This window comes from Mobula hypostoma, chromosome 2 (assembly GCF_963921235.1).
Source record: "Mobula hypostoma chromosome 2, sMobHyp1.1, whole genome shotgun sequence".
NCBI lineage: Eukaryota > Metazoa > Chordata > Chondrichthyes > Myliobatiformes > Myliobatidae > Mobula > Mobula hypostoma.
Genome location: NC_086098.1, coordinates 176066781 through 176092986, shown reverse-complemented (window position 1 = coordinate 176092986; position 26206 = coordinate 176066781). Strand labels below are relative to the sequence as shown.

At 44.2% G+C, this 26206-nt stretch overlaps 1 protein-coding gene across 7 annotated transcripts in view; it reads right to left on the bottom strand.

Moving 5' to 3' along the window:
- Window positions 1-26206, bottom strand: part of LOC134342696 (tumor protein p53-inducible nuclear protein 2) — a 59104-nt gene that overhangs the window by 9429 nt on the left and 23469 nt on the right. For all 7 annotated transcript variants that reach the window (XM_063041131.1, XM_063041132.1, XM_063041130.1 and 4 more), the window contains one exon: window positions 9593-9901. In XM_063041131.1, coding sequence (XP_062897201.1) covers window positions 9593-9710 — 118 coding nt within the window. In that variant the 5' untranslated portion in view covers window positions 9711-9901. The remainder of the gene's footprint in view (window positions 1-9592; window positions 9902-26206) is intronic.

The window sequence follows — 26206 nt, the reverse complement described above, 5'->3', positions numbered from 1 at the left end:
TTGTCTTTCTCCCTAGGCCTCCTGTCCCATGATCCTCTCATATCCCTTTTGCCAATCACCTGTCCAGCTCTTGGCTCCATCCCCTACCCCCGTCTCTTCTCCTATCATTTTGGATCTCCCCCTCCCCCTTCCAAATCTCTTACTAGCTCTTCTTTCAGTTAGTCCTGACGAAGGGTCTGGGCCCGAAACGTCAACTGTACCTCTTCCTAGAGATGCTGCCTGGCCTGCTGCGTTCACCAGCAATTTTTATGAAGGCTACTGTGACATTCTATACCCCAGCTTCACACATCTCATTATTTCTTGGCTCATCCATCTTCATATAAAATATTATCAGCTGTTATTCCAGAGAGCAGATGACCTCGACATGAATGGACATTATCAAGACCAGAAGACATAGGAGCAGAATCAGGCCATTCAGCCCATCATGTCTGATGTGCCACTTCATCATGGCTGATCCATTCCCCTCACAACCTTATTCTCCTGCCTTCTCCCCATAACCTTTCGCACCCTTACTAATCAAGAATCCATCAACCTCTGCTTTAAATATACCCCATGAATTGGCCTCCACAGCCGTCTGTGGCAATGAATTCCACAGATTCACCACCCACTGGCTAAAGAAATTCCTCCTCACCTCCATTCTAAATGGACGTCTCTCTATTCTGAGGGTGTGCCCTCTGGTCCTAGACTCCCCAACCATCTAGGATCAGTGTGACCAATGAACAGAAGTTCTTTTTCGTGAAATTTTAAAAGATTTTATGGGAAATAAAATTTACGAAATGTTTATTTGCTTTAATGTTTTATTTGATAATTAAAGTTCATCTGAAAGGAAGTATTTAATAAATCAGTTAAAGCGCAAGAGACAGTCAGACAGAGGAGCCCTATCAAATGGGTATTCAGTTGGAGTCTTGTGGGTTGTGACACCTACCCCTCTTGGTTCCTGCACCTCCAAAGATTTCAACTCCCTGAGCAGAGTTTTAGCAGTAGAAACTTTACTCTGAGTAAGCACATTTAGAAATTAAATGTTTTTAGAAACAGAACAGTACAGGCACCTTTGGTCCATGATGTTTTTAACTCACTCCAACATCAACTAAATCCTTTCCTCCCTCAAACACATGACAAAAGTAAAGCGGAGGGCTATCTAAGCAGTCTTAAATAAGACCATGACACCTTAAGATATAGGTGCAAATTAGGCCATTTGGCCCATTGAGTCTGTTCCCCAATATATCTGCCTCTACCTCTAATTGTTGACATTTTGGGTACAAAACCTGCATCACAATGGGTTGAGTGATCTAGGGCTTTTCTCTTAGGAGGGACTGGGGATGAGAGCTAGCTTGACAGAGATGTTCAAGATGATAAGAGGCACAGAGTGGACAGACAACGCTCTCTCCCCAGGGTAAAATGGCTGATACAAAAGGGATAACTATAAAATGTTTGGAGACAAGTATAGAGTATTGGAGGTAGGTTTTCCTCATACAGCATGGCAACTGTGTGGAATGCACTGCCAAGGGTGGGTAGAGGCAAATACATTAGGGGCATCCATGGGACTACATTTTATCAGGACAAGATTCTGACCCGCTAGGCCCATTTCTCCAGACTCCAGCACATGCAGTCTCTCGTGTTTCCAATTTACTGTTGCAAAGGGCTGGTTAGGATAAGAAGAGGAGAAACTTCAAACAGTCGATAGTGAGCCTTTGGAATTCTCTCCTCGAGCACGAGGAGACCCCATCGTTGTGTCCATTCAAACAGACTGATAGATTCTTTGAAGGAATAAGGGGACATGGGGACAAGTGCAGGGACGTGGCCTGAGACAGAAAAATCTGTTATGTCCAGGTTTCCAATGCCACCAAAGAATGAGGGAGAGGTTCCCACTGAAACCTACCAAATATTGAAATGCCTAGATACAGAGGATGTGGAGAGGATACTTCCTGTAGTGGCGGAGTCTAGGACCAGAGGACACAGCTTGAGAAAACAGGATGACAGAGATGAGGAGGAATTTCTTTTGCCAGTGAAGAGGAATCTGTAGAAGCCAAGTCACTGAGTATATTTGAAGTGGGGGTTGATAGGTTCTTGATTCGGAGGGTGTCAAAAGTTGCGGAGAAGAGGCAGGAGAATGGTGTGAGAGGGATACTAAATCAGCTATGATGGAATGACGGAATGGACTTGATGGGCCAAACGGCCTGATTCTGCTTCTACGTCTTATGGTCCAATAGGATCGATGTAAATGAGTACTTAATGTTTAGGGTGGACTCAGCCCATCCATACCATTTCTAAATTAACACCAGAGCAAATTCAAGAAATATAGGTAGGCAAGCTGGCCCCTTTTCTTATGTTCTTATCTAGTGGCTTTTAAGCTCCAAGGTCAAATTACTCTCTCAAGCCTTCTTGTACATCAGGCAGCACTTTCAAACCGTTAGTCACATTGTCACAATAATTCCCTCTAGTCACCAGGGAATGCAGCTCACCAATGTAGCAGCTGACCCAAGGGCTGAACAGGAACACAAATACTAGCATCCTGATAGCAGAATACAGAGATAACAGAGCAATTAGAAAAGCTCCATAAACCAACAGAGAACTTGAAGGAGCCCATGTGGGACTCGGAATAATTCAGTTCTACTCTGGATCCGATCGTTGGACTCAATACTTCATTCACATGACTCTTGAATTTTACCAAAGCCTCCACCACCTACCACCTCACTTGGACCGCAAGAGAAAGGACAAAAATTCAGCCCACCAAACCTGCTCCGCCGAACCATCCTGGCGTATTTTTCAAGTTCAGAGCTGTGGTGGGAGAAGTTATACAAGCTGATTCAAGAGCCTGATGGTTGTAGGATAATAATTGCTCCTAAACTTGGTGGTGTGAGACCTGAGGCTCCTGTACCTCCTACCTGATGGTGGTAGCGAGAAGAGAGCAGGGCCTGGGTGGTGGGGGTCCTTGATGATGGATGCTGCTTCCTTGTGGCAGTGCTCCATGTAAATGTGGTCATTGGTGGAGAGGCCTTTGCCTGTGATGGACTGGGTTGTATTCACCACTTTATGTAGACTTTTCCATTCCTGGGCATTGGTTTTTCCACAAGAGGCCATGATGCAACCTGTCAGGGTACCCTCCACTGTGCCTCTAGAGAAGTTTGTCAATGTTTTCAGTGACAAGCTGAATCTACACGAATTTCTAAGGAAGCAGGGGTGCTGATGTGCCTTCTTTCTGATGGCATGTGCATGCTGTTCCCAGGACAGCAAAACAAAGAGTGATCGATGGCGCGATTTCCCAGGCTGGCATCATAGGTCAACCCGTGACCTCCGGTGCACCAGTAAGGGGTGAAACGTTACTGAGAGCTATCAGGGCTGCAGAGATGAGATTACAATCAGATCCACAATGGAACGACACAGTAGCTTTGAGCACAGTAACAGTGACCTCTCCCTAATTTGTAGCCAGGCTCATACTCAATAGCTGGCAGGTTCAGGAAGTTACACAAATCCTATCAGATATTGAAAGGTCTAGATACAGTGGGCTTGGAGAGGATGTTTACTATTGTGGGGGAATCTCAGACCAGAGGATGCATCCTCAGAACTAAAGGATAACAGAGATGAAAAGAATTTTTTTTTAGCCAGATGGCTGTGGAGGCCAAATCAAGGGGTATACTTAAAGCACAGCTTGATAGTTTCTTAGTTAGTAAGGGTGTCAAAGGTTACAGGGAAAAGACAAGAGAATGTGGTTGAGGGGGATAATAAATCAGCCAAGACAGAATGGTGGAGCAGAGTCAGTGGGCCAGATAGCCTAATTCTGCTCCTATATCTTATGATTATTCCCTTTTTCTGCACCCTCCTCATTCCAGATTATCAGCAGCTATTTTACTTGCAACCATTTCAAACCGTTCATCGGTTGCAGCTGAGAGAGGACTTACTCTTGGGCCCTGCAGAAACCTTAGCCGCACTTCCACCACACACCTGCAGGGGGCAGTTGTTCACAATAACCCAGTGACCAAGGAGATCCAAGACTGGCTCTTAGCAACAGTAAAATAACATTTAATCTGTGCTTAGAGGGAAAAATATTTACTTTATTTATTAAGAAATGCAGCATGGAATAGGCCCTTCTGACCCAACGAGCTACTTTCCCAGCAGCCCACTTATTTAACCCTAGCCTAATCACAACTTACAATGATTAATTTCTTTGGACTGTGGGAGGAAACTGGAGCAACCGGAGGAAACCCACATGTTTACGGGAGGAAGTGCAAACTCCTTACAGTCGCGCCAGCGCCAGAATTTAACTCCAAACTCTGGAATGTGGAAAAGTGAATGAGTGGGACTAAATAGCTGCATCGAGAGGGCTGGCATAAATATCACCTCCTCCTGGGCCTGCTCCTCCATCCCTTTCTACTATTGTCCACTCTCGTCTCCCACCAGATTCCTTCTTCTCCAGCCATTTATCTTTCTAACCCACCCGGCTTCACCTATCACTTTCCAGCCAGCCTCCTTCCCCTCCCCCCACCTTTATATTTTGGCATCTTCCCCCTTCCTTCTCATTCCTGAAGAAGGGTCTCGGCCTGAAACGTCGACTGTCTATTCATCTCTATAGATGCTGCCTGGCCTGCCGATTTCCTCCACATGTTGTGTGTTTTGCTCTGTAGTTCCCCCATCTGCAGACTTTCTCATGTTTAAATAGTGACAGGCTAAATGATCGGCTCTGCATGATATTTTGTACAAAATATCCCTTGCAGCTGGAACAAGTGACCAGAACTAGTGCCACTGCTTGCAAAGTAAGAGCCCAAGGGACAGTGCAGTCTGTTACAAACAGTTCATTCTGAAGCACAAGACCAGGAAGAAAACAGCTGGAGAATCTGTCATCAGATCAGCAAGGTAAAGGGGTACATTTCCCATGGGCAAATTTCACCCTTGGGGAAAACCAGATTATTTATTTAGAGATGCAGCGTGGCCCTGCAGCCCAGCCTAACCACAGGACAACTTACAATGACCAATCGAACTACAAACCCCATCTCCAGAAAAGTTGGGATATTTTCCAAAATGCAATAAAAACAAAAATCTGTGATATGCTAATTCACGTGAACCTTTATTTAACTGACAAAAGTACAAAGAAAAGATTTTCAATAGTTTTACTGACCAACGTAATTGTATTTTGTAAACATACACAAATTTAGAATTTGATGGCTGCAACACACTCAACAAAAGTTGGGACAGAGGCATGTTTACCGTTGTGTTACATCACCTTTCCTTTTAATAACACTTTTTAATTGTTTTGGAACTGAGGGTACTAATTGTAGTAGATTTGCAATTGGAAATTTTGTCCATTCTTACTTGATATAAGACTTCAGCTGCTCAACAGTCTGTGATCTCTGTTGTCTGATTCTCCTCTTCATGATGCGCCATATATTTTCAATAGGAGATATATCTGGACTGGCAGCAGGCCAGTCAAGCACACGCACTCTGTGTCTACAAAGCCACGCTGTTGTAGCCCGTGCAGAATGTGGTCTGGCATTGTCCTGCTGAAATAAGCATGGACGTCCCGGGAAGAGACATTGCCTTGATGGCAACATATGTCTCTCTAAAATCCTAATATACACCTCAGAGTCAATGGTACCTTCACATACATGCAACTCACCCATGCCATGGGCACTGATGCACCCCCATACCATCACAGATGCTGGCTTTTACACCTTTCACTGATAACAATCTGGATGGTCGTTTTCATTTTTTGCACGGAGAACTCGACGCCCGTTTTTTCTGAAAACTAGCTGAAATGTGGACTCATTTGACCACAGCACACGGTTCCACAGTCTTTCGGTCCATCTGAGTTGAGCTCGGGCCCAGAGAACTTGCCGGCTTTCTGCATAGAGTTGATGTATGGCTTCCTCCTTGCGTAATACAGTTTCAAGTTGCATTTCTGGATGCAGCGACAGACTGTGTTGAGTGACAATGGTTTTCCGAAGTACTCCCAAGCCCAGGTGGCTATAATTGTCACAGTAGCATGACTTTTCTGTGCACTTTTCAATCTTATTTTAACTCTGTCCCAACTTTTGTTGAGTGTGTTGCAGCCATCAAATTCTAAATTTGTGTATATTTACAAAATACAATTAAGTTGGTCAGTAAAACTATTGAAAATCTTTTCTTTGTACTTTTGTCAGTTAAATAAAGGTTCACATGAATTAACATATCACAGACTTTTGTTTTTATTGCATTTTGGAAAATATCCCAACTTTTCTGGAAATGGGGTTTGTACTACCTGGTATGTCTTTGGACTGAGGAAGGACACCCATGCACACACTGGGAAGGAACACACATGCTCGCTTACAGAGGATGCTGGAATTGAATGCCAGACGCCGACGCCCTGAACTGTAATAGCACTGTGCTAATCGCTATGCTGCTGTGGTGCCAGGAGGGGAAGGGTGAGGAGGGAGAAAGTATTCTTTCTTCTGTGACGCTGTAAACACAGGGGCAGACACACTGGGGTGAAGCACATGCAAATTTAAGTTATATTCAACCATCCACATGTATACAGCCAAATGAAACAGTGTTCCTCTGGGGTCAAGATACAAAACATAGCACCAACAGTCACACACAGCACAAGGCCCATATAATTACAATAGAAGCAAAACATAGTCACAAAAAATGATATAGGCCAAGTCTAAGTATCATGACCTATAGATTGATAAATTCCAAACACAATCCAAAGCACCATGTATTGACAGACCAGTAATCAGATCACTCCCACCAACAAGCAGTCATGAACTTACTGCATGAACCTATTGCCATTGAGTACCCATTCAGAGCAGGCACCTCTCCATTACACTAAACCAGGGCATGAGACCAAGTCCTAGTATATTCACTTTCAGTTCTCTTTTTTAAACACAGAAAATCGATGTGACAGAGGTTTCTATCCCAATGTTTGTGCAAGGTCTTTGGTGAGGAGCCACGTTTTTCCTGAAGATACCCCAGTTTCCACCTCTTCCTTTAGGACAATCCATAAAGCCTAACTCTCCAACCAAACTCATCCTTGTTGACCAAGATGACCACTTAAGCTACCCTCATTTACACTTTTGATCCACACTCCCCTAAAGCAGGGAGTCCCAACCTGGGGTCCAAGGACCCCTTTGCTTAATGGTATTGGTCCATGGCATAAAAAAAAGTTGGAAACCCCACCCTAAATCTTTCCTACGTACCAATCCAAATGTCTTTTAAATATCATTATAGTACCCACCTCTCCTCTTCTGAGATGGGAGGACTCAGAGTTAGATTAAGCAACACCATAGGTTTCTACAGCGCAATACCCTTCAAGAAGAAGGTTTTCTACTTGTAGAGCACCAAACTTCACAACCTTTCTCACTCTTATTGTTTCCACACACCCTATTGAGGAAAAGATGGGTAATCAAAGAAGTCATCAAAAATCACTCAGCATCTTGGTGTTAAGGATTTTTTGGAAGTGTGGATTTGATTTGGACTTGGATATATTTGTGGTGATAACAAGTGTTTTTTTGTGCTTTATTATATCATAAGATATAGGAGCAGAATTAGGCCATTTTATTATATAAGGAGTAAAAGAGAGACGAGAGTGGATATTGGACAACTGGAAAGAGCCACAGGAGGGGTAGTAATGGTGGACAAGGAAATAACGGACGTATCTATTAAACATTTTGTGTCTGTCATCACAAGCAGTGTGCCAGAAATTTGAGATTGTCAGGGGGAAGCAGAGAGTGCAGCTGCTACTACTAAGGAGAAGGTACTTGGGAAGCTGGAAGATCTGAAGGTAAATGAGTCACCTGGACTAGGTGGACTACACCCCAGGGTTCTGAAAGAGTTAGCTGAAGAGATAGTAATCTCTCAAGAATTACTAGATTCTGAAACGGTTGCAGAGGACTGGAAAATTTCAAATAGCACTCCACTCTTTAAGAAGGGAGAGAGGCAGAAGAAAGGGAAATTATAGACCATTTAGCTTGACTTCAGTTGTTGGAGTCCATTATTAAGGATGAGGGTTTCAGGTACTTGGATGCACATGACAAAATACACCAAAGTCAGGATAGACAAAGGAGACTCAGTGGATGTTGCTTACATGGATTTTCAGAAGCCCTTTGATAAAGTTTTGCACATGAGGCTGCTTAACAAGAATAAGAGCCCATAAATCTACAGGAAAGATTTCAGCATGGATAAAAGTTTGGTTGATGGGCATTATGAGGCAAAGAATGTGAAGAAAGGGGGCCCTTTCTGGTTGGCTGCCGGTGACTAGTGGCTTTCAGCAGGGGTCAGTGTTGGGACCGCTTCTTTTCACATGATATATCAATGATTCAGACAATGGAATTGATGGCTTTTTGGCCAAGTTTGCAGACAATACGAAGATAGGTGGAGGGGCAGGTAATGTTGAGGAAGCAGAGAGTCTGCAGAAGGACCTGGACAGATTGAAAGAATGGACAAAGAAGTGGCAGTAGAATATAGCGTAGGGAAGTGTACGGTCATGCACTCTGGTGGAAGGAATAAAGGCCTGGTCTATTTCCTAAACAGGGAGAAATTCAAAAAGTTACAAAGGGACTTTGGAGTCCTTTTGCAGAATGCCCTTAAAGTTAATTTGCAGGTTGAGTCAGTGGCGAGGAAGGCAAATGCAATGCTAGCTAGAATATGAGAGCAAGGATGTGATGCTGAGGCACTGGGGAGTATTGAGAGCAGTTTTGGGCCCCTTATCCAAGAAAAGACATGCTGGCATTGGGGGGAGTCTAGAGGAGGCTCACGAGAATAATTCTGGGAATGAAAGGGCTAGTGTACAAGGAGCATATGATGGCCCTCAGCCTATACTTGCCGGGGTTTAGAAGAATGAGGGGGTTGGGAAATCCTCATTGAAAACTATTGAACATCGAAAGGCTTAGATAGAGTGGACGCGGAGAGCATGTTCCTAATACTGGGGAGTCTAGGAGCAGTGGACACAGCCACAGAATAGAAAGACGTCCAATTAGAACAGAGATGAGAAGGAATTTATCTAGCCAGAGGGTGGTGAATCTATGGACTTCGTTTCCAAGGTCAGCTTGAATATATTTAAAACAGAGGTTGAAAAGTTCTTAGGCAATCAGGACATCAAAGGTTACATGGAAAAGGCATGAGAATGGGGATGAGATGGAAAAGTAATCAGGCATGATGGAATGGTGGAGCAGACTCAATGGGCTGAGTGGCCAAATTCTGCTCCTATGTTGTAACATCTTACATGCATGTCACCATGTACTACCCCGAGATTCATTTTCTTGCAGGCATTCACAGTTGAACAAAGAAATACAACAAAATCAATGAAAAACTACAACAAGCAACCAATGTGCAAAAGAAAAACTGTGCAAATACAACAAATAATAAAATAACAAATCAATAAGTGAATAAACAATATTGAGAACATCACTTGGCAAAGCCTGGAATGTGAGTCCGCTGGTTGAGGAATCAGTGTGGTGTTGGGGTGAGTGAAGTTATCCACACCGGTTCAGGAGCCTGATGGTTGAAGGGTGATAACTGTTCCTGAAGCTGGGGTTCATTTAAAAAAAAATTCCCAGAATTCAAAGAGATTCCAAAAATGAATTTTACCACTAGCCACTGAGATTACGTGCTTGAAACTCACCTGGAAAGTCAACGATTAGCCAGCCATCGTCCTCCTTCTCGATTAATCTGGGATCAGGAGCCTGTGCGCAGACATCTTCAGAGTCCCCATAGAAGAAGCTGGTGAATCGGTGGAACATGGCAGTCTGATCGTAGGGGGGCGGGGGGCTCGCAGCTTAATGCACAGGCAGGCAACCGATCTTCGAGGGACTGGCAGGAGGCTGGTGGGCAAGCAGCACAGGAAGATCCCTCAGATGGTGGGCAGCTGAAGGGAGGGCACAGCTCGGAGGCCTGTCATACGGTGACCACTTGGTTCAGTTGAAAAGAAGGCCTGGAACAAGAGGACGCAAAAAGTAAAACAACTTTTACCCAAGAACAATAACTAACAAATGCCTTTCTTCCCACATAATATAGGAGCTGAATTAGACCATTTGGCCCATCGAGTTCTGCTCCGCTCTTCCATCATTATTATCCCTCTCAGCCCCACTCTCCCCGTAACCCTTGATACCCTTTTTAATCGAGAACCTATCAAACTCTACTTTAAATATACCCAATCACTTGAATCTACATCTATCTGTGGCAATGAATTTCATGGGTTCACGACCTTCTGTCTAAAGAAATTCCTTCTCATCTGTTCTGAAGGGATGTTCTTGTATACGGTGGCTGTACCCTCTAGTCCTAGACTCCCCCACTATTGGAAGCGTCCTCTCCGTATCCACTCTATTTGGGGGTTTCGATATTCGATAGGTCTCAATGAGATCCCACTCCTCAGCTTTCTAAACTCCAGCGAGTACAGTCCAAGAGCCATCAGACACAGCTCATATGTTAACCCTTTCATTCCAGGGATCATTCTTGTGAACCACCTATAGACAATCTTCATTACCAGCACAACCTTCATGAGATAAGGGGCCCCAAAACAGCTCTCAATACTCCAAATGCAGTCTTACCAATACCTTGTAAAGCCTCAAAACCACCCCTCCTGCAAACCCAAACCACTATTGAAGATAATAGGATACTAGTATTAAATAGAGTGACTCGATATGCCATCTGCTTGAACTCCACTTAAACTTTAGATGGGTGCACACTCTGGGGACAATATGGATCAGGGAATACCATCTCCGGTTTGTTGTATTCCTGCAGATTCCATCACATGCTTTCCTTCCATTGGTTGCCATTCGAATGCACTGAAGCTGCAGAGAATAGGTGACTCTGCCCAATACACCATGGGTGCATCCCTCCCAACCACTAGTCATATCTACAGGAAGCTTTGCCTCACGAAAGCAACTTCCAAAGACCTTCCATATGAGAAATGATTGAATAGGTTAGGACTTTATTCCTTGGAACATAGAAGTTTTGATAGAGATATACAAAATTATGAGGGGTACAGATAGGGCAAATGCAAACAGACTTTTTCCACTGACGTTGGGTGAGGCTACAACTAGAGGTCATGGATTAGGGGTGAAAGGTGAAAAGTTTAAGGGGAACATCGGGGGAACTTCTTCACTCAGAGGGTGCTGAGAGTGTGAAACGAGCTACCAGCACAAGTAGTACACGAGAGCTCAATTTCATGGTTTAAGAGAAGTTTGGACAGGTATGTGGATGGTAGGGGTATGGAGGACTATGGTCCCGGTGCAGGTTGATGTGAGTAGGCAGGTTAAATGGTTTGGCATGGACTAGATGGGCCAAAGGACCTTTTACTGTGCAGTATTTTTCTGTGACTCTATCCCCACCCTCTGGTCCATGCAGGCTTCGCACAGCTACCATCAGGCAGAAGGCACAGAAGCCTGACCACCACAAACAGCAAGAGAAGGAGCCGCTATGGAGGGGAATGTTTCAGGCAGAGACCCTTCATCAGGATCAGGATCAGGATCAGACTCAGACTCAAAATATCAACTGCTTATTCCCCTCCATTGATGCGACCTAACTTGCTGAGATCCTCCAGCATTTTGTGTGTTGATGAAGATTCCCAGCGTCTGTTACAGAAACCCGATGTCCCAACCCCACCAGGTACGGGAACAGAATCAGGTTTAATAGCACTGGCATATGTTGCTAAATTTCTTGTTTTGCAGCAGCGGTACAATGCAATATATAATAATAAAATAAACTGCATATAATAATTGCAACATACAAGTACCCATGACTGTGACTGTAGACTTCAGCTGTAGTAGTCCTGAATGGGAAAATGTCAAGCGGCACACAAACTTCGTCACTTAATTCTGTCTTCTTGAAGAGCTACTTCCCTTCGATCAATCCAGTTCTTGAACCAGCCAGCAAGACCCTAATCACTACAGATCAGCAACGCTATGAACACTTTAATCACTTTGCACTAAAAGACTCTTTTGTTTTGTGTTCTAAGAATTATGTATAACATGCGAGTGATTCATGCTTTTCTTGAGCGTTGTGTGTCTGATATGATGTAGAGTTATAAAATCAGGAAAGTACAGCAGAGACAGTCTGTGCTGAACCACTTGGACTGCTCTCCCATCAACTGCCTCCATAACCTGACCATCCACATACCTGTCCAAACATCCCTTAAATGTTGAAATCGAGTTTGCACGCATCACCCTCCAAGTGAAGTTTCCCCCTCATGTTCCCCTTAAACTTCTCACCTTTCACCCTTAACCCATGACCTCTGGTTGTAGTTCCACCCAACCTCAGTGGAAAAAGCCCGCTTGCATTTACCCTGTCTATACCCCTCAACTTTGTATACCTCTATCACATCTCCCCTCAGCCTTCTACATTCCGAGGAATAAAATCCTAACCTATTCAATCTTTCCTTTTCACTCAGGTGTTTCAGACCGGGCAACGTCCTTGTACACGTGCCTGAGATGCTGCTGCAAATAAGATTTTCACTGCATGTGTGCATTCGTGCAGATGATAAGCTGGACTTTGACATTTATCTACATCCTCCCCAGACTAATCCAAAAGCACGGTCTATTCAGAATAAAACCAGAAAACAACAGACAGAAACACAGGTAAAGGTGTGGGTCAGAAACTCTCTATCAGTAGCAATCCCTCTAATATTTTTTTCAAACTGCTGCACAGACCAACGATTAATATACAGACTGAAAACTGTGCAGCACTAATACTTTATTGTAATACTAATCTATGAATATTTAGAATGAAAATGGAAAAACTCACACACTGTTGATTTTATTAATTGAGTATAAAATACAGTACAAGGAAAATCTTTCACATTTTGTTAACTTTTAAATTTAGATAGTATCTGCAATTTATTAACAATGAGCTACCAAGTTCCATTCTGTGTTTATTGTTACACTTTGTAACAGTGTTATACCTAGAAACACCAACAATAGAAGTACGGTGAAGCTCTAAAATGGTTCAAAGTAAAAGTTGTGGTACATTTTTTATTTAGAAAATTTATGGATAATGTTCATTAACAATTAATTTTGCACACTATTTGACAATTATGAGCATGATTTCAAAATTATATTAACATTACATAAAATAAAATTCCAGCTGCATGGCAAATGCTATGTGCATGGGAGCATTTCATTTATTGCTCGGCTGTGCACCAGTGCAGCTTGAAGTGAATAGTGTTTGTCAGATAGATCCTTAATCGAAAATGATAATTCCAACCTGCTGAGTGTTTCCAGCATGTGTTTCATTTCACTTTTCCAGTAATTGCCGATTGGTTTTTGATTTTCGGTACACATTATTATCCGATTAAGCCTTTTCTCTTTTACCAGATTTACAAAACTGTTACAATGTGTTTGGTAAAACTATGCTCCGTCCAATGCTAGTAATGTTTCCAAATTTGTTTGATGTATCGAGATTCCAGGACAAGAGTTTACAACCTTGACATTGAGCCATCATGGCTAATCACCCTACCAATATTCACTTTGACTAACGGCTATAGGCAAGACGCCAATAAACCAAGTTCCAGACCCTTGAAAACAAGGAACAGAACTAGGAGATCTCCATTGGGCATTTGTACCATTCTGATCTTCAGCAGCAATAGTGGCTGATATTCACCCCGTGACACTTCCCAAGTGCCCCATTTCTCTTAAATCCATTAATCCACTCCTTGAATACCCTTCCAAGGATTCACCACCATTTGGAGGAAAAATTTTCATTTCTGTACTGGGCAGCCCACCTGATATTGGGGTCCATGAATTAATTTATTTATTGAGAAAACTATAGCCTAATCAGTGGACAATTTACAATGAGCAATTAACCTACTGACCTTTGGACTGTGGGAGGAAACCCACGCGGTTACAGGCAGCAGTGGGAATTGAATAGCAGCTGCCTGTACTGTAAAGTGATGTGTTAACTACTATGCTGCTCCATGGTAGTGTAGTGTAGTGGCTAGCACATCTTACAATGCCGGCTGTAAAAATCCAACAGGGTTCAATTCCTATCACTGCTCGTAATTCTTCCCGCGACCGCATGGGTTTTCTCTCATATTGCAAAGATGTATGGTTAAGGTTCAAAGTTCAAAAGTCAATTTATTATCAAAGAATGCACGTGTCACCATATACTACCATGACAATTTTTTGTGGGCTTTCACAGCAGAACAGAGAAATACAATAGAATCAATGAAAAACTACACACAAAGTCTCACAAACAACCAATGCGCAAAGACAACAAATTGTGCACACAGTAAGTAAATCACGCTGAGAACATGAGTTGTGGAGTTCTTGACAGCGAGTCCATAGATTGTGGAATTAGTCCAAAGTTGAGGTGAGTGAAGTTATCACAGCTACTTCAGAAGCCTGATGGTTGAGGGGTAATAACTGTTCCTGAACCCGGTGGTGTAGATCCTGAGGCTCCTGTAACTCCAGCCTGACGGCAGCAGTGAGAAGTGACCACGGCCTGAATGGTGGGGGTCCTTGATGATGGATGCTGCTCTTTTTGGCGAGTTGTGGCCATGCTATCTTCACACTTGTGAGCTGCCCCGCACAATACTTGATGGAAATGACACCTTCCACTGCATGTTTTGACGTGTCAATAACACTAAATCTTTATCTCTTTCCTTTTTTTTCTTGGTCATGAACAATTTAGTGGGAGTCAATGTTATCCCCCATTAAGCACCGACACAAAATTAGATCACAGACAGAACGTACACATAAACTGGTGGAAATAGTCCCCAGATCCACACATGTTGCTGGGGGGTGAAAACGGAGTCAAACCATCACTCACTGGAACAGAGTCAAGGCCTACACCGCTCTTGATGAACTCGCTATCTCAGTGATCGATCTGGTGATGTTATTACCACACCGCCTTGATCAAGTATATTCTTAGATGCGGTGGCAGACCCATACACTGTACACAACAGGCCAAATACACAAGCAAAGCAGTTAGTCTTCATAAACAGTGAAGGCCAATGTACCATTTCAAGTTCAAACTAAATACATGTCATCATATACAACCCTGAGATTCATTTCCTTGTGGGCATTCTCAATAATAGAATAATAACCATAATAGAATCAATGAAAGACCGCACCAACTTGGCTACTCCATTACGAAGAAAGCACAGCCGTGCCTCTAGAGATCGGCATAACATCTAAAACTTTAACAAACTTCTATAGATGTGTGGTGAAGAGTGTATTGACTGGTTACATCAGACCCTGGTTGTGCAGAACAGGTATTCAAAAGACAATAAACTGCAAATACAAGAGCAAAAATACTAATAAATAAATAAGCAATAAATTCAAAGAACATGAGATGGAGTCTTGAAAGTGAGCCATGGGTTGTGGGAACAATTCAAAGATGGAGCAATGAAAGTTGAGTGAACTTATCACTTTTGGTTCAAGAGCCTGATGGTTGAGGGGTAGTAACTCTCCCTGAACCTGGAGATGTGAATCCTGAGGCTCCTATATCTTCTTCCTGATGGCAATTGTGAGAAGAGAGCATATCCTGGGTGGTAGGGGTCCTTAGTGATGGATGCTGCATTCCTGCAACAATTCACATAGATGTACTCAATGGTGGGAGCAGCTTTGCTAGGGAGTGCTTTACCTGTGATGGACTGGACACTATCCACTATTTTTGTAGGATTTTTTGATCAAGGGCATTGGTGGTTCCAGACGAGGTTGTGATGCAGCCAGTCAATATACTCTCCACCACACATCTATAGAAGTTTGTCAAACTTTTGGATGTCACGCCAAGCCTTCACAAACTCTTAAGGAAGTACAGGCGCTGTCGTGCTTTCTTCACAATTGCACTTGCACGCTGGGCCTAGGACAGGTCCCCTGAAGTAATAATACCACAGAGTTTAAAGTTGCTGACCCTCTCCACCTCTGATCCCCAATGAGGACCTCCAGTTTCCTTCAGCTGAAGTCAATAGTCAGCTCCTTTGTCTTGCTGACAGTGAGTGAGAGGTTGTTGTTGTGGCACTCAACCAGATTTTCAATTTCCCTCCAAAATACTGATTCGTCACCATCTTTGATTCAGCCTATGGCACTGGTGTCGTCATCAAACTTGAGTTCGACATTGGAGCTGTGCTCAGCCACACAGTCGTAAGTGGAAAGCAGGTAGAGCAGGGGGCTAAGCACACAGTCCTGTGGTGCACCTGTGCTGATGGAGATTGTGGAGATGTTGTTGTCAACTCAAACTGACGGGAGTCTGCAAGTGACGAAATTGAGGATCTAATTGCACCACAAGGTTTTGAGGGAAAGGTCTTGAAGCTTATTGATTAGATTTGAAGGGATGATAGTATTGAATGCGGAGCTGAAGTCGTTAAAGATCATCGCGATGTATGCATCTTCGCTGTCCAGGTGTTCCAGGGTTGAGTGAAGAGCCAATAAGATGGTATTTGCAGACCTGTAGTGTTGGCAGGCAAACTGGAGCAGATCCAAGTCGCTTGTCAGGCAGGAGCTGATCTGTTTCATCACCAACCTCTCAAAACACCTCACTGTGGATGCAAGTGCTATTGGATGATAATCATTGAGGTAGGTTACCACATGCTTCATAGGCACTGGTATAATTGAAGCCTGCTTGAAGTAGGTGGATACCTCAGACTGCTGAAGTGAGAGGTTAAAGATCTCGGTGAACACTCCAGCTGGTTGATCAGCATAGGTTCTTAGTGCTTGGCGGCCAGATTGCTTTCCATGGGTTCACCCTTCAGAAAGCTGTTTACATTCCTGAATCCATGCTATACCTGAGTATTAACATCGGGCGACTGGTGAGCAGGGACACAGATTCTGTGGAACACCTACCCACACCTCAGAGTGGTACAGCACAGGGACAGGACCCTCAGCTCACCAGTCTCCTGTTACCTCCACTGATCCCAGCCGCCTGCATTTCCTTCCATGCCTCGTCTATTCAAGTGCCTGCCCAAGTGTAGTGATGGTATTACTGGATTTCATCACACTCCAGATACCACAGAACCTTTCATTAAATTCAAAATCCAAGCCGGCACACATTTCTGTGGGATACAGGTTTTACAGGAGCATACGTCATTAAACAGCACAGGCCTTTGGCCCATCATGTCAAACTGACCTTAACCTGCTCCAACATCAAACTAACCCTTTCCTCCCATATAGGCAAAAATAGTCGGCTCTCTAAGAGTTTCTTAAACGTCCCTGATGTATTTGCCTCTACCACCAACACTGACAGCTTGCCCAAGTATCCACCACTTTAAAAAAAAACTTAGCTCTGATATCCCCCACCCCCCCCCGATATTTTCTTCCAACCAATTTCAAGTTATTCTCTAATCCCCTTAAAATTCTGCCCTCACATTAGCCATTTCTACCCTGGGTAAAAGTTTCTGGCTATCCACTTGATGTATGCCTCTCATCTTCTACACCTCGATTAAGTTACCTCTCATCTTCTTTCACTCCAAACAGAAAAGCCCGAGCTTGCTCAATCTCTGTGTTAAAATCTTTCCCCTCAGATCCTGCTTAAAACTACTTCTTTGAATCTTGAACTAATGGCCTCATGACTTTGATGCCCCTAGCAGAAGGGGAAAAAAAAAAATGAATAATCTACCCTGTCCATCAGGTCCCAGCTCAGTCCCCATCACTCCAGAGGAAACAAGGTAACGATGGATGTAGCAATGGTACCAAAGTTGCAATGGGCCTTTATAGAGTCATAGAGTACTACAGTACAGAAACAGGCCTTTTGGCCCATCTAGTCAGTGCCAGCCTGGTTTCCTGCCTAGTCCCATCTATCTGCACCCAAACCATAACCCTCCATTCCCTTCTCATCCATGTGCCTATCCCAACTTCTCTTCTGGCTCTCATTGTTTAAAACTCAGGGTTTCTATTTCTCTGCCAAAGAAGATCCCACCTATTCCAAGTGACATTGCATCAGCCACATCCTCACCCATTCACATCCCCCTTCTACATTCCCCTGAAGCCCCTCTTCATCTCCTCCCTTAACAAACACCCCCCGTCCCAGCGTTGTATCATTCTAGAGAGGAGTAATGAGGAAATAAGGACAAAATTCTATTGAGTACAGGATGTTATTTTGAAGTTGCATAAGACATGGTGAGGCCTAATTTGGAGTACTGTGTGCAGTTTTGGTCAACCACCTGCAGGAAAGATGTAAATAAGGTTGAAAGTGTACAGAGAAAATTTACAAGGATATTGCCAGGACAGGAGGTCCTGAGTTACAAGTAAAGATTGAATAATAAGACTTTATTCCTTGGAACATAGAAGATTGAGAGGAAACTTGACAGAGATATACAAAATTAAGTCAGCTATAGATCGAGTAAATGCAAGCAGGTTTCTTCCACTGAGGTTGAATGGGACTATAACTAGAAATCATGGGTTAAGAGTGAAAAGTGAAAAGTTTAAGGGGAACATGAAGGGAAACTTCTTCACACAGAGGGTCATGAGAGTGTGGAATAAGCCGCCAGCGCAGGTGGTGCACGCGAGCTTGATTTCAAAGTTTAAGAGAAGTTTGGATAGGTACATGGATGGCAGGGGTGTGGTCCAGGTGCAGGTTGATGGCAGTTTAAATGGCTTGGCACTGACTAGATGGGTGAAGGGGCCTGTTTTGGTGCTGTATTTCTATGACTCTAAGAGTGTTCATTGCACCTAATGGGTTAAAAGTGTTCCAGTTTATAAATAGGCTACTATAACTTGCAGCTTATTTTGGCTTTATTAGACACGACAGAGCGTCGGATTCCAACAGCAGTGAAGACATCAAGACTTCAATAGCAACACATGGAATTTGGTCATTAAAGTCAATCACAGCATCACTGCAGCCTTACAAAACAACACGTTCTGTCAGAACTGCAAGCTTCCAGGAGGTACTCAGTCTATTAGCTACCATACACGCTTCCTTTCCACGCTATAACTCAAATGTTGTCTTACTTGAGGTCTGTTCCAGAACCAAACTTAGCTCACTCCCAAGAGAAAATTTAAAAGGGGCAGGTTGAAGAACCACCTTCTGGAATTAGAAGGTTACCAGTGGTTTCCCCACTAATATTTTAAAGTCATTAAAATAATATCTTAAAGTGAGGAGACACGTCAGCTGCGAGTCTGGCTCAGTCATCTACTGTATCCGGTGCAATCTCCTCTACATTGGGGATTGCTTCACCGAGCTCCATCTGCCACAAACGGTGGGATTTCCCAGTAGACAACCATTTTAATTCGGCTTCCTGTTCCCATTCTGACAGGTCAGTCCATGGCCTCCTCTACTGCCATGATGAGGCCACACTCAAGCTGGAGGAGAAACATCTCATTGTCTGGGTAGACAATGAGCCTCAATATATTCCCCTTCTCTCCTTTTCCATTGCCCATTCTGGCTCCCCTCCTACCCTTTTCCTGATTCTCCCACGGTCCACTCTCCGCCCCCATCAGATTACTCCTTCTTCATCCCTTTACCTCTTCCACCTATCACCTTCCAGCTCCTTCCATCATCCCCCTCCTTGCCCATCACCAGCCAACCTGTACTCCTTCCCTCTCTTCCCCAACAACTTATTCTGGCTTCCTTTCCAATCCTTAAGTGTCTCATCCGAGAAACAACCGTTTATTCCCCTCCATCCAGCCTCTCGGAAATCCTCCACCATTTTGTGTGTTGCTCCGGATTTCCAGCTCCAGCAGACACTCTCATCTTTCTGAAGTCATAGGTGTCCAACGTTTGTTCCGCTTTGCCCAGTGAGTGGGGAATAAAGAGCAGCACTGTCAACCTCCCAGTGTGGGGCCGTTGAGAATAATGGCGGCCCCACATCAGTTTGGAGAGGCATCAGAGGAGGACGAGCACTCAAGCAAAGGGAAGCTAAAGAGTTAACTCTTGCACCACAATAACATTGGTGTAACAAAGAATGAAACATTTTCACATTCACAGACAAAACCCTAAATACATGGGCTTTGTTTCCTTTAAATATTTTTAAAAGAAACCTAAAATAGTCAAGAAAAGTACACTCACCCTCACCTCCAAACAAGAAGCTCCTTAGTTTTTTTTTGATTACATACTTTCTGTTTTTAGCAATCTATTTGCCTTTTTAAATCTTAAGGTCCTGGAAAACAATTCTACCAAGTTTCTTGCAGACTGCATCAGGTTTTCCTCCAGGAGTTCCCTGAATTTTGCAGCATTCACTTTACCCTTTACCTTCACAAACCTTCCAGGGCCTGCTGCAGTGAAGCATCCCCACAGCATGATGCAGCCACCACCATGCTCCATGGTAGGAATGCTGTTTTTGATGTGCAGTGTTTGGCTTACGCCAAACATGATAGAAACATAGAAAGTCAACAGCACAATACAGGCCCTTTGTCCCACAAAGCTGTGCCAGAAGTGTCCCTACCTTAGAACTACCTAGGCTTTCCCATAGCCCTCTATTTTTCCAAGCTCCACGCACCTATCCAGGAGTCTCTTAAAAGACCCTATTGTATCCACCTCACCACCATCGCCGGCAGCCCAATCCACACACTCACCACTTTCTGCGTAAAAAACTTACCCCTGACATCTCCTGTGTACCTACTTCTAAGCACCTTAAAACTATGCCCTCTCGTGCTAGCCATTTCAGCTCTGGGGAAAAGCCTCTGACTACCCACACGATCAATGCATCTCATTATCTTATACACCTCTATCAGGTCACCTCTCATCCTCCGTCACTCCAAGGACAAAGGGCTGAGTTCACGCAACCTATTCTCATAAGGTATGCTCCCCAATCCAAGCAACATCCTTGTAAATCTCCTCTGCACCCTTTCTATGGTTTCCATGTCCTTCCTGTAGTGAGGCGACCAGAGCTGAGCACAGTACTCCAAGTGGGTTCTGACCAGGTTCCTATATAGCTGCAACATTACCTCTCGGCTCTTAAACTCAATCCCATGGTTGATGAAGGCCAATGCACCATATGCCTTCTTAACCACAGAGTCAACCTGCGCAGCAGCTTTGAGTGTCCTATGGACTCTGACTCCAAGACCTACCAAATTGAACTACCTCACATTTAACTGGGTTGAACCCCATCTGCCACTTCTCAGCCCAGTTTTGCATCATATCAATGTCCCGTTGTAACCTCTGACAGCCCTCCACACTATCCACAACAACCCCAACCTTTGTGTCATCAGCAAATTTACTAATACATCCCTCCACTTCCTCATCCAGGTCATTTATGAAAATCACAAAGAGCAGGTGTCCCATAACAGACCCCTGAGACATACACCACTGGACACCAACCTCCATGCAGAATGTGACCCGTCTACAAGCACTCTTCTGTGGGCAAGCCAGTTCTGGATCCACAAAGCAATGTCCCTTTGGATCCCATGCCTCCTTACTTTCTCATTAAGCCTTGCATGGGGTACCATATCGGAGGCCTTGCTCAAATCTATACACACTAAGTCTATGGCTCTACCCTCATCAATGTGTTTAGTCACATCCTCAAAAAAATTCAATCAGGCTCGTAAGGCACAACCTGCCATTGAGAAGGCCATATTGACTATTCCTAATTATATTATGCCTCTCAAAATGTTCATAAATCCTACCTCTCAGGATCTTCTCCCTCAACTTACCAACCACTGAAGTAAGGACTCACTGGTCTATAATTTCCTGGGCTATCTCTACTCCCTTTCTTGAAGAAGGGAACAGCATCAGCAACCTTCCAATCCTCCGGAACCTCTTCCGCCCTCATTGATGATGCAAAGATCATCGCCAGAGGCTCAGCAATCTCCTCCCTCACTTCCTACAGTAGCCTGGGGTAGATCCCATCCAGTCCCGGTGACTTATCCAACTTGATGCTTTCCAAAAGCTCCAGCACATCCTCTTCCTTAATATCTGGGTGTCCTTGTTCATCAGTCACTGAAAGTAAGCATACAGGTACAGCAGGCAGTGAAGAAAGCTAATGGCATGTTGGCCTTCATAACAAGGGGAGTTGAGTATAGGAGCAAAGAGGTCCTTCTGCAGTTGTACAGGGCCCTGGTGAGACCCCACCTGAAGTATTGTGTGCAGTTTTTGTCTCCAAATTTGAGGAAGGACATTCTTGCTATGGAAGGAGTGCAGCGTAGGTTCACTGGGTTAATTCTAAGGATGGCGGGAATGTCATATGTTGAAAGATTGGAGCGACTGAGCTTGTATACACTGGAATTTAGAAGGATGAGAGGGGATCTGATTGAAACACAAGATTATTTAGGGACTGGACACGCTAGAGGCAGGAAACATGTTCCCGATGTTGGGGGAGTCCAGAACCAGAGGCCTCAGTTTAAGAATAAGGGGTAGACAATTTAGAACGGAGTTGAGGAAAAACTTTTTCCACACAGAGGGTTGTGGATCTGTGGAATGCTCTGCCTCAGAAGGCAGTGGAGGCCAATTCTCTGGATTCTTTCAAGAAAGCATTAGATGGAGCTCTTAAAGATAGCGAAGTCAAGGGATATGGGGAGAAGGCAGGAACTGGGTACTGATTGTGGATGATCAGCTATGATCACAGTGAATGGTGGTGCTGGCTCGAAGGGCCGAATGGCCTACTCCTGCACCTATTGTCTATCTACATGCTCAAGCTTTTCAGTCTGCTGCAAGACATCCCTACAATCGCCAAGGTCCTTTTCCATGGTGAATACTGAAGCAAAGTATTAAGTACCTCTGCTATCTCCTCCGTTTCCATACACACTTTTCCACTGTCGCACTTGATTGGTCCTATTGCTCACGTCTTATCCTCTTGCTCTTCACATACTTGTAGAATGCCTTGGGGTTTTCCTTAATCCCATCCTTCTCATGGCCCCTTCTGGCTCTCCTAATTTCATTCTTAAACTCCTTCCTGCTAGCCTTATAATCTTCTAGGTCTCTATCATTACCTCGTTTTTTGAACCTTCCGTAAGCTCTTTTCTTCTTGACTAGATTTACAACAGCCTTTGTACACCACGTTCCTGTACCCTACCGTCCTTTCCCTGTCTCACTGGAACGTACCTATGCAGAACACAACACAAATATCCCTTGAACATTTGCCACATTTCTTCCGTGCGTTTCCCTGAGAACATCTGTTTCCAGTTTATATTTCCAAGTTCCTGCCTGATTGCCTCATATTTCCCCTTAATCCAATTAAACGTTTCCCTAACTTATCTGTTCCTATCCCTCTCCAATGCTATGGTAAAGGAGAGAGAATTGTGATTACTATCTCCAAAATGTTCTCCCACTGAGAGACCTGACATCTGAACAGGTTCATTTCCCAATGCCAGATCAAGTACAGCCTCTCCTCCTGTAGGCTTATCTACATATTGTGTCAAGAAACCTTCCTGAACACACCTAACAAACTCCACCCCATCTAAACCCCTCACTCTAAGGAGATGCTAATCAATATTTGGGAAATTAAAATCTCCCACCACAACAACCCTGTTATTATTACACCTTTCTAGAATCTGTCTCCCTATCTGCTCCTCTATGTCCCTGTTACTATTGGGTGGTCTATAAAAAACACCCAGTAGAGTTATTGACCCCTTCCTGTTTCTAACTCCCACCCACAGAGACTCAGTAGAAAATCCCTCCATGATTTTCTCCTTTTCTGCAGCTATGACACTATCTCTGATCAACAGTGCCACACCCCCTCTTTTGCCTCCCTCCCTGTCCTTTCTGAAACATCTAAAGCCTGGCACTTGAAGTAGCCATTCCTGCCCCTGAACCATCCAAGTCTCTGTAATGACCACAACATCATAGCTCCAAGTACCAATCCACGCTCCAAGCTCATCCGCTTTGTTCATAATACTCCTCGCATTAAAATAGACACATCTCAAACCATCGGTCTGATCGTGTTCCTTCTCTATCACCTGCCTACCCTCCCTTTCGTACTGTCTCCAAGCTTTCTCTATTTGTGAGCCAACCTCCCTTTCCTCCGTCACTTCAGCTCAGTTCCCACCTCCCAGCAATCTTAGTTTAGTCTCCCCAATAGCCTTATCAAACCTCACTGCCAGGATATTGGTTCCCCTGGGATTCAAGTGCAACCCGTCCCTTTTGTACAGGTCACACCTGCCCCAAAAGAGGTCCCAATGATCCAGAAACCTGAATCCCTGCCCCCTGCTCCAATCCCTCAGCCACGCATTTATCCTCCACCTCATTCTATTCTTATACTCACTGTCACATGGCACAGGCATTAATCCCGAGATTACTACCTTTGAGGTCCCTGCTTCTCAACTTCCTTCCTAACTCCCTGTAGTCTATTTTTAGGACCTCCTCCCTTTTTCTACTTATGTCATTGGTACCAATATGCACCACGACCTCTGGCTGTTCTCCTTCCCACTTCAAGATATCGTGGTTCTCCTTCCCACTTCAAGATATCGTGAACGTGATCAGAAACATCCCAGACACTGGCACCTGGGAGGCAAACTACCATCCGTGTTTCTTTCCTGTATAAATCTGTCTTGTTTTTAAACTCCTGTGTTCTCACTGGCTGACGGCCAGAAAAAGCTGTTTTGGTTTCATCAGACCGTAGAACTTTCTTCCAGCTGACTTCAGAGTCTCCCACATGCCTTCTGGCAAACTCCAGCTGAGATTTCACGTGAGTTTTTCAACAGTGGCTTTCCCTTTGCCACTCTCCCATAGAGCTGCAACTGGTGAAGCACCTGGGCAACAGTTGTTGTATACGCAGTCGCCCCCATCCCAGCCACTGAAGCTCGTAACCCCTCTAGTGTTGTCATAGGTCTCTTGGTGGCCTCCCTCACTAGTCCCCTTCTTGCATGGTCACTCAGTTTTTGAGGATGGCATGCTCTAGGCAGATTTACAGCTGTGCCATATTCTTCCCATTTATTGATGATTGACTTTACTGTACTCCAAGGGATATTCAGTGACTTTGACATGAAAGAGGCTTTTTCTGCTGCTCAGTGTCAAAAAGCCAAATCAAATCCACTGTGATTCAATTGTTATAAAACAATAAAACAGGAAAACTACCAAGGGAGGTGAATACTTTTTATAGGCGCTGTATGTTTTGAAATGGCGGAAAGACCAGTTTCAAAAGCACAAGTGATGACCTGCATAAGCAGATTGGGAGCAGATGCTTCCAGATAAAGCAGTGTCAGTCTTTTAAAATAAAAAAAAATTCAGGACCGGTAAGGGTGTAAAGCAAAGCTAGCAACATTAGGGAACCTTGGATGACAAGGGACATTAAAGATTTTAAATCAGGAGGTTCCTTAAGGTTATTATAACTGGGGAGTGGTAGTGAGGATAAACTCCCATTACCTATTAAATGGTCCCAATGGTGTGTGCCTGAAATAGCCTCTGACAACCAAGTCCAGCTCCTGGCCTTCACGTGTGGCTTAGCTACTAAGCCCAGCAGATCTGTTTCTACTGACAGAAGGGGCAAAGGCAGGTTACTGGCTCCTTAAAATCAGTCGCTTTGGACAGATGGGGTTCGCTAGCTCACCTCGAAGGAAAACCGATTTCAAGCCTCCTCTCTGCCTTGTGGTGATGCCCACTCGGGGGAAGGCTTTGGGAGTAAAACCTGAGGAAAACTCTGGAGCTGGGGTCCCAAAGACAGTCTCACATCAAGTTTATCGCTGACTGGTAACTCCTGTGACGCCGCTGGTGCCAAACTGTATCGGTCTCTGCCGTTCCTTTGGATTCAGCAGCTGTGTGGAGAAGGGGAGCCTGCTGTATGGGTAACAGCTTGTTCTCCGTATCACACTGGCTTGTGTATCATGTAGACAGCTAGGAAACAATACCCATGGTCAATCCCCGCCAACAAATGGTGATCAGGAAAAACTGAAGCATATAGTAGGTCAAAGCAAGTAGAACCAAGGGAACTGGAATTTTTTTACTATTGTCACAGGTATCGAGATGCAGTGAAAAGCTTGTCTTGCATACTGTTCATACAGATCAGATCATTACACAGTGCATTGAGGTAAAACAACTACAATGCAGAATGAAGTGTAAAAGCTACAGAGAAAGTGCAAGTAAACAGCAAGCTGCAAGATCATAATCAGGCAAACTGTGAGGTCAAGCGTCCATTTTTAAGAAGTCTTATGACAGTGGGTAGAAGTGGTCCTTCAGCCTGGTGATGCACACCTACAGGATTAATGGGAGATGGGAGAAGAGAGAATGTCCAGAGTAGGTGAGGTCTTTGACTGCTTGACTGAGACAGAGAGAAGTACAGAGAGGAGAAATATATAACGTGAGGAGACAACTTAAATCAGGGGGCAGTGGGGCTACCAGCAAGTGAGACTGAAGAGAATTCCAAAATGATGGCGAGTCCGAGTCAATAGAATCTTTTCTTCCACTCCCTCCACCCACAGAGATACCAAAAACAAAA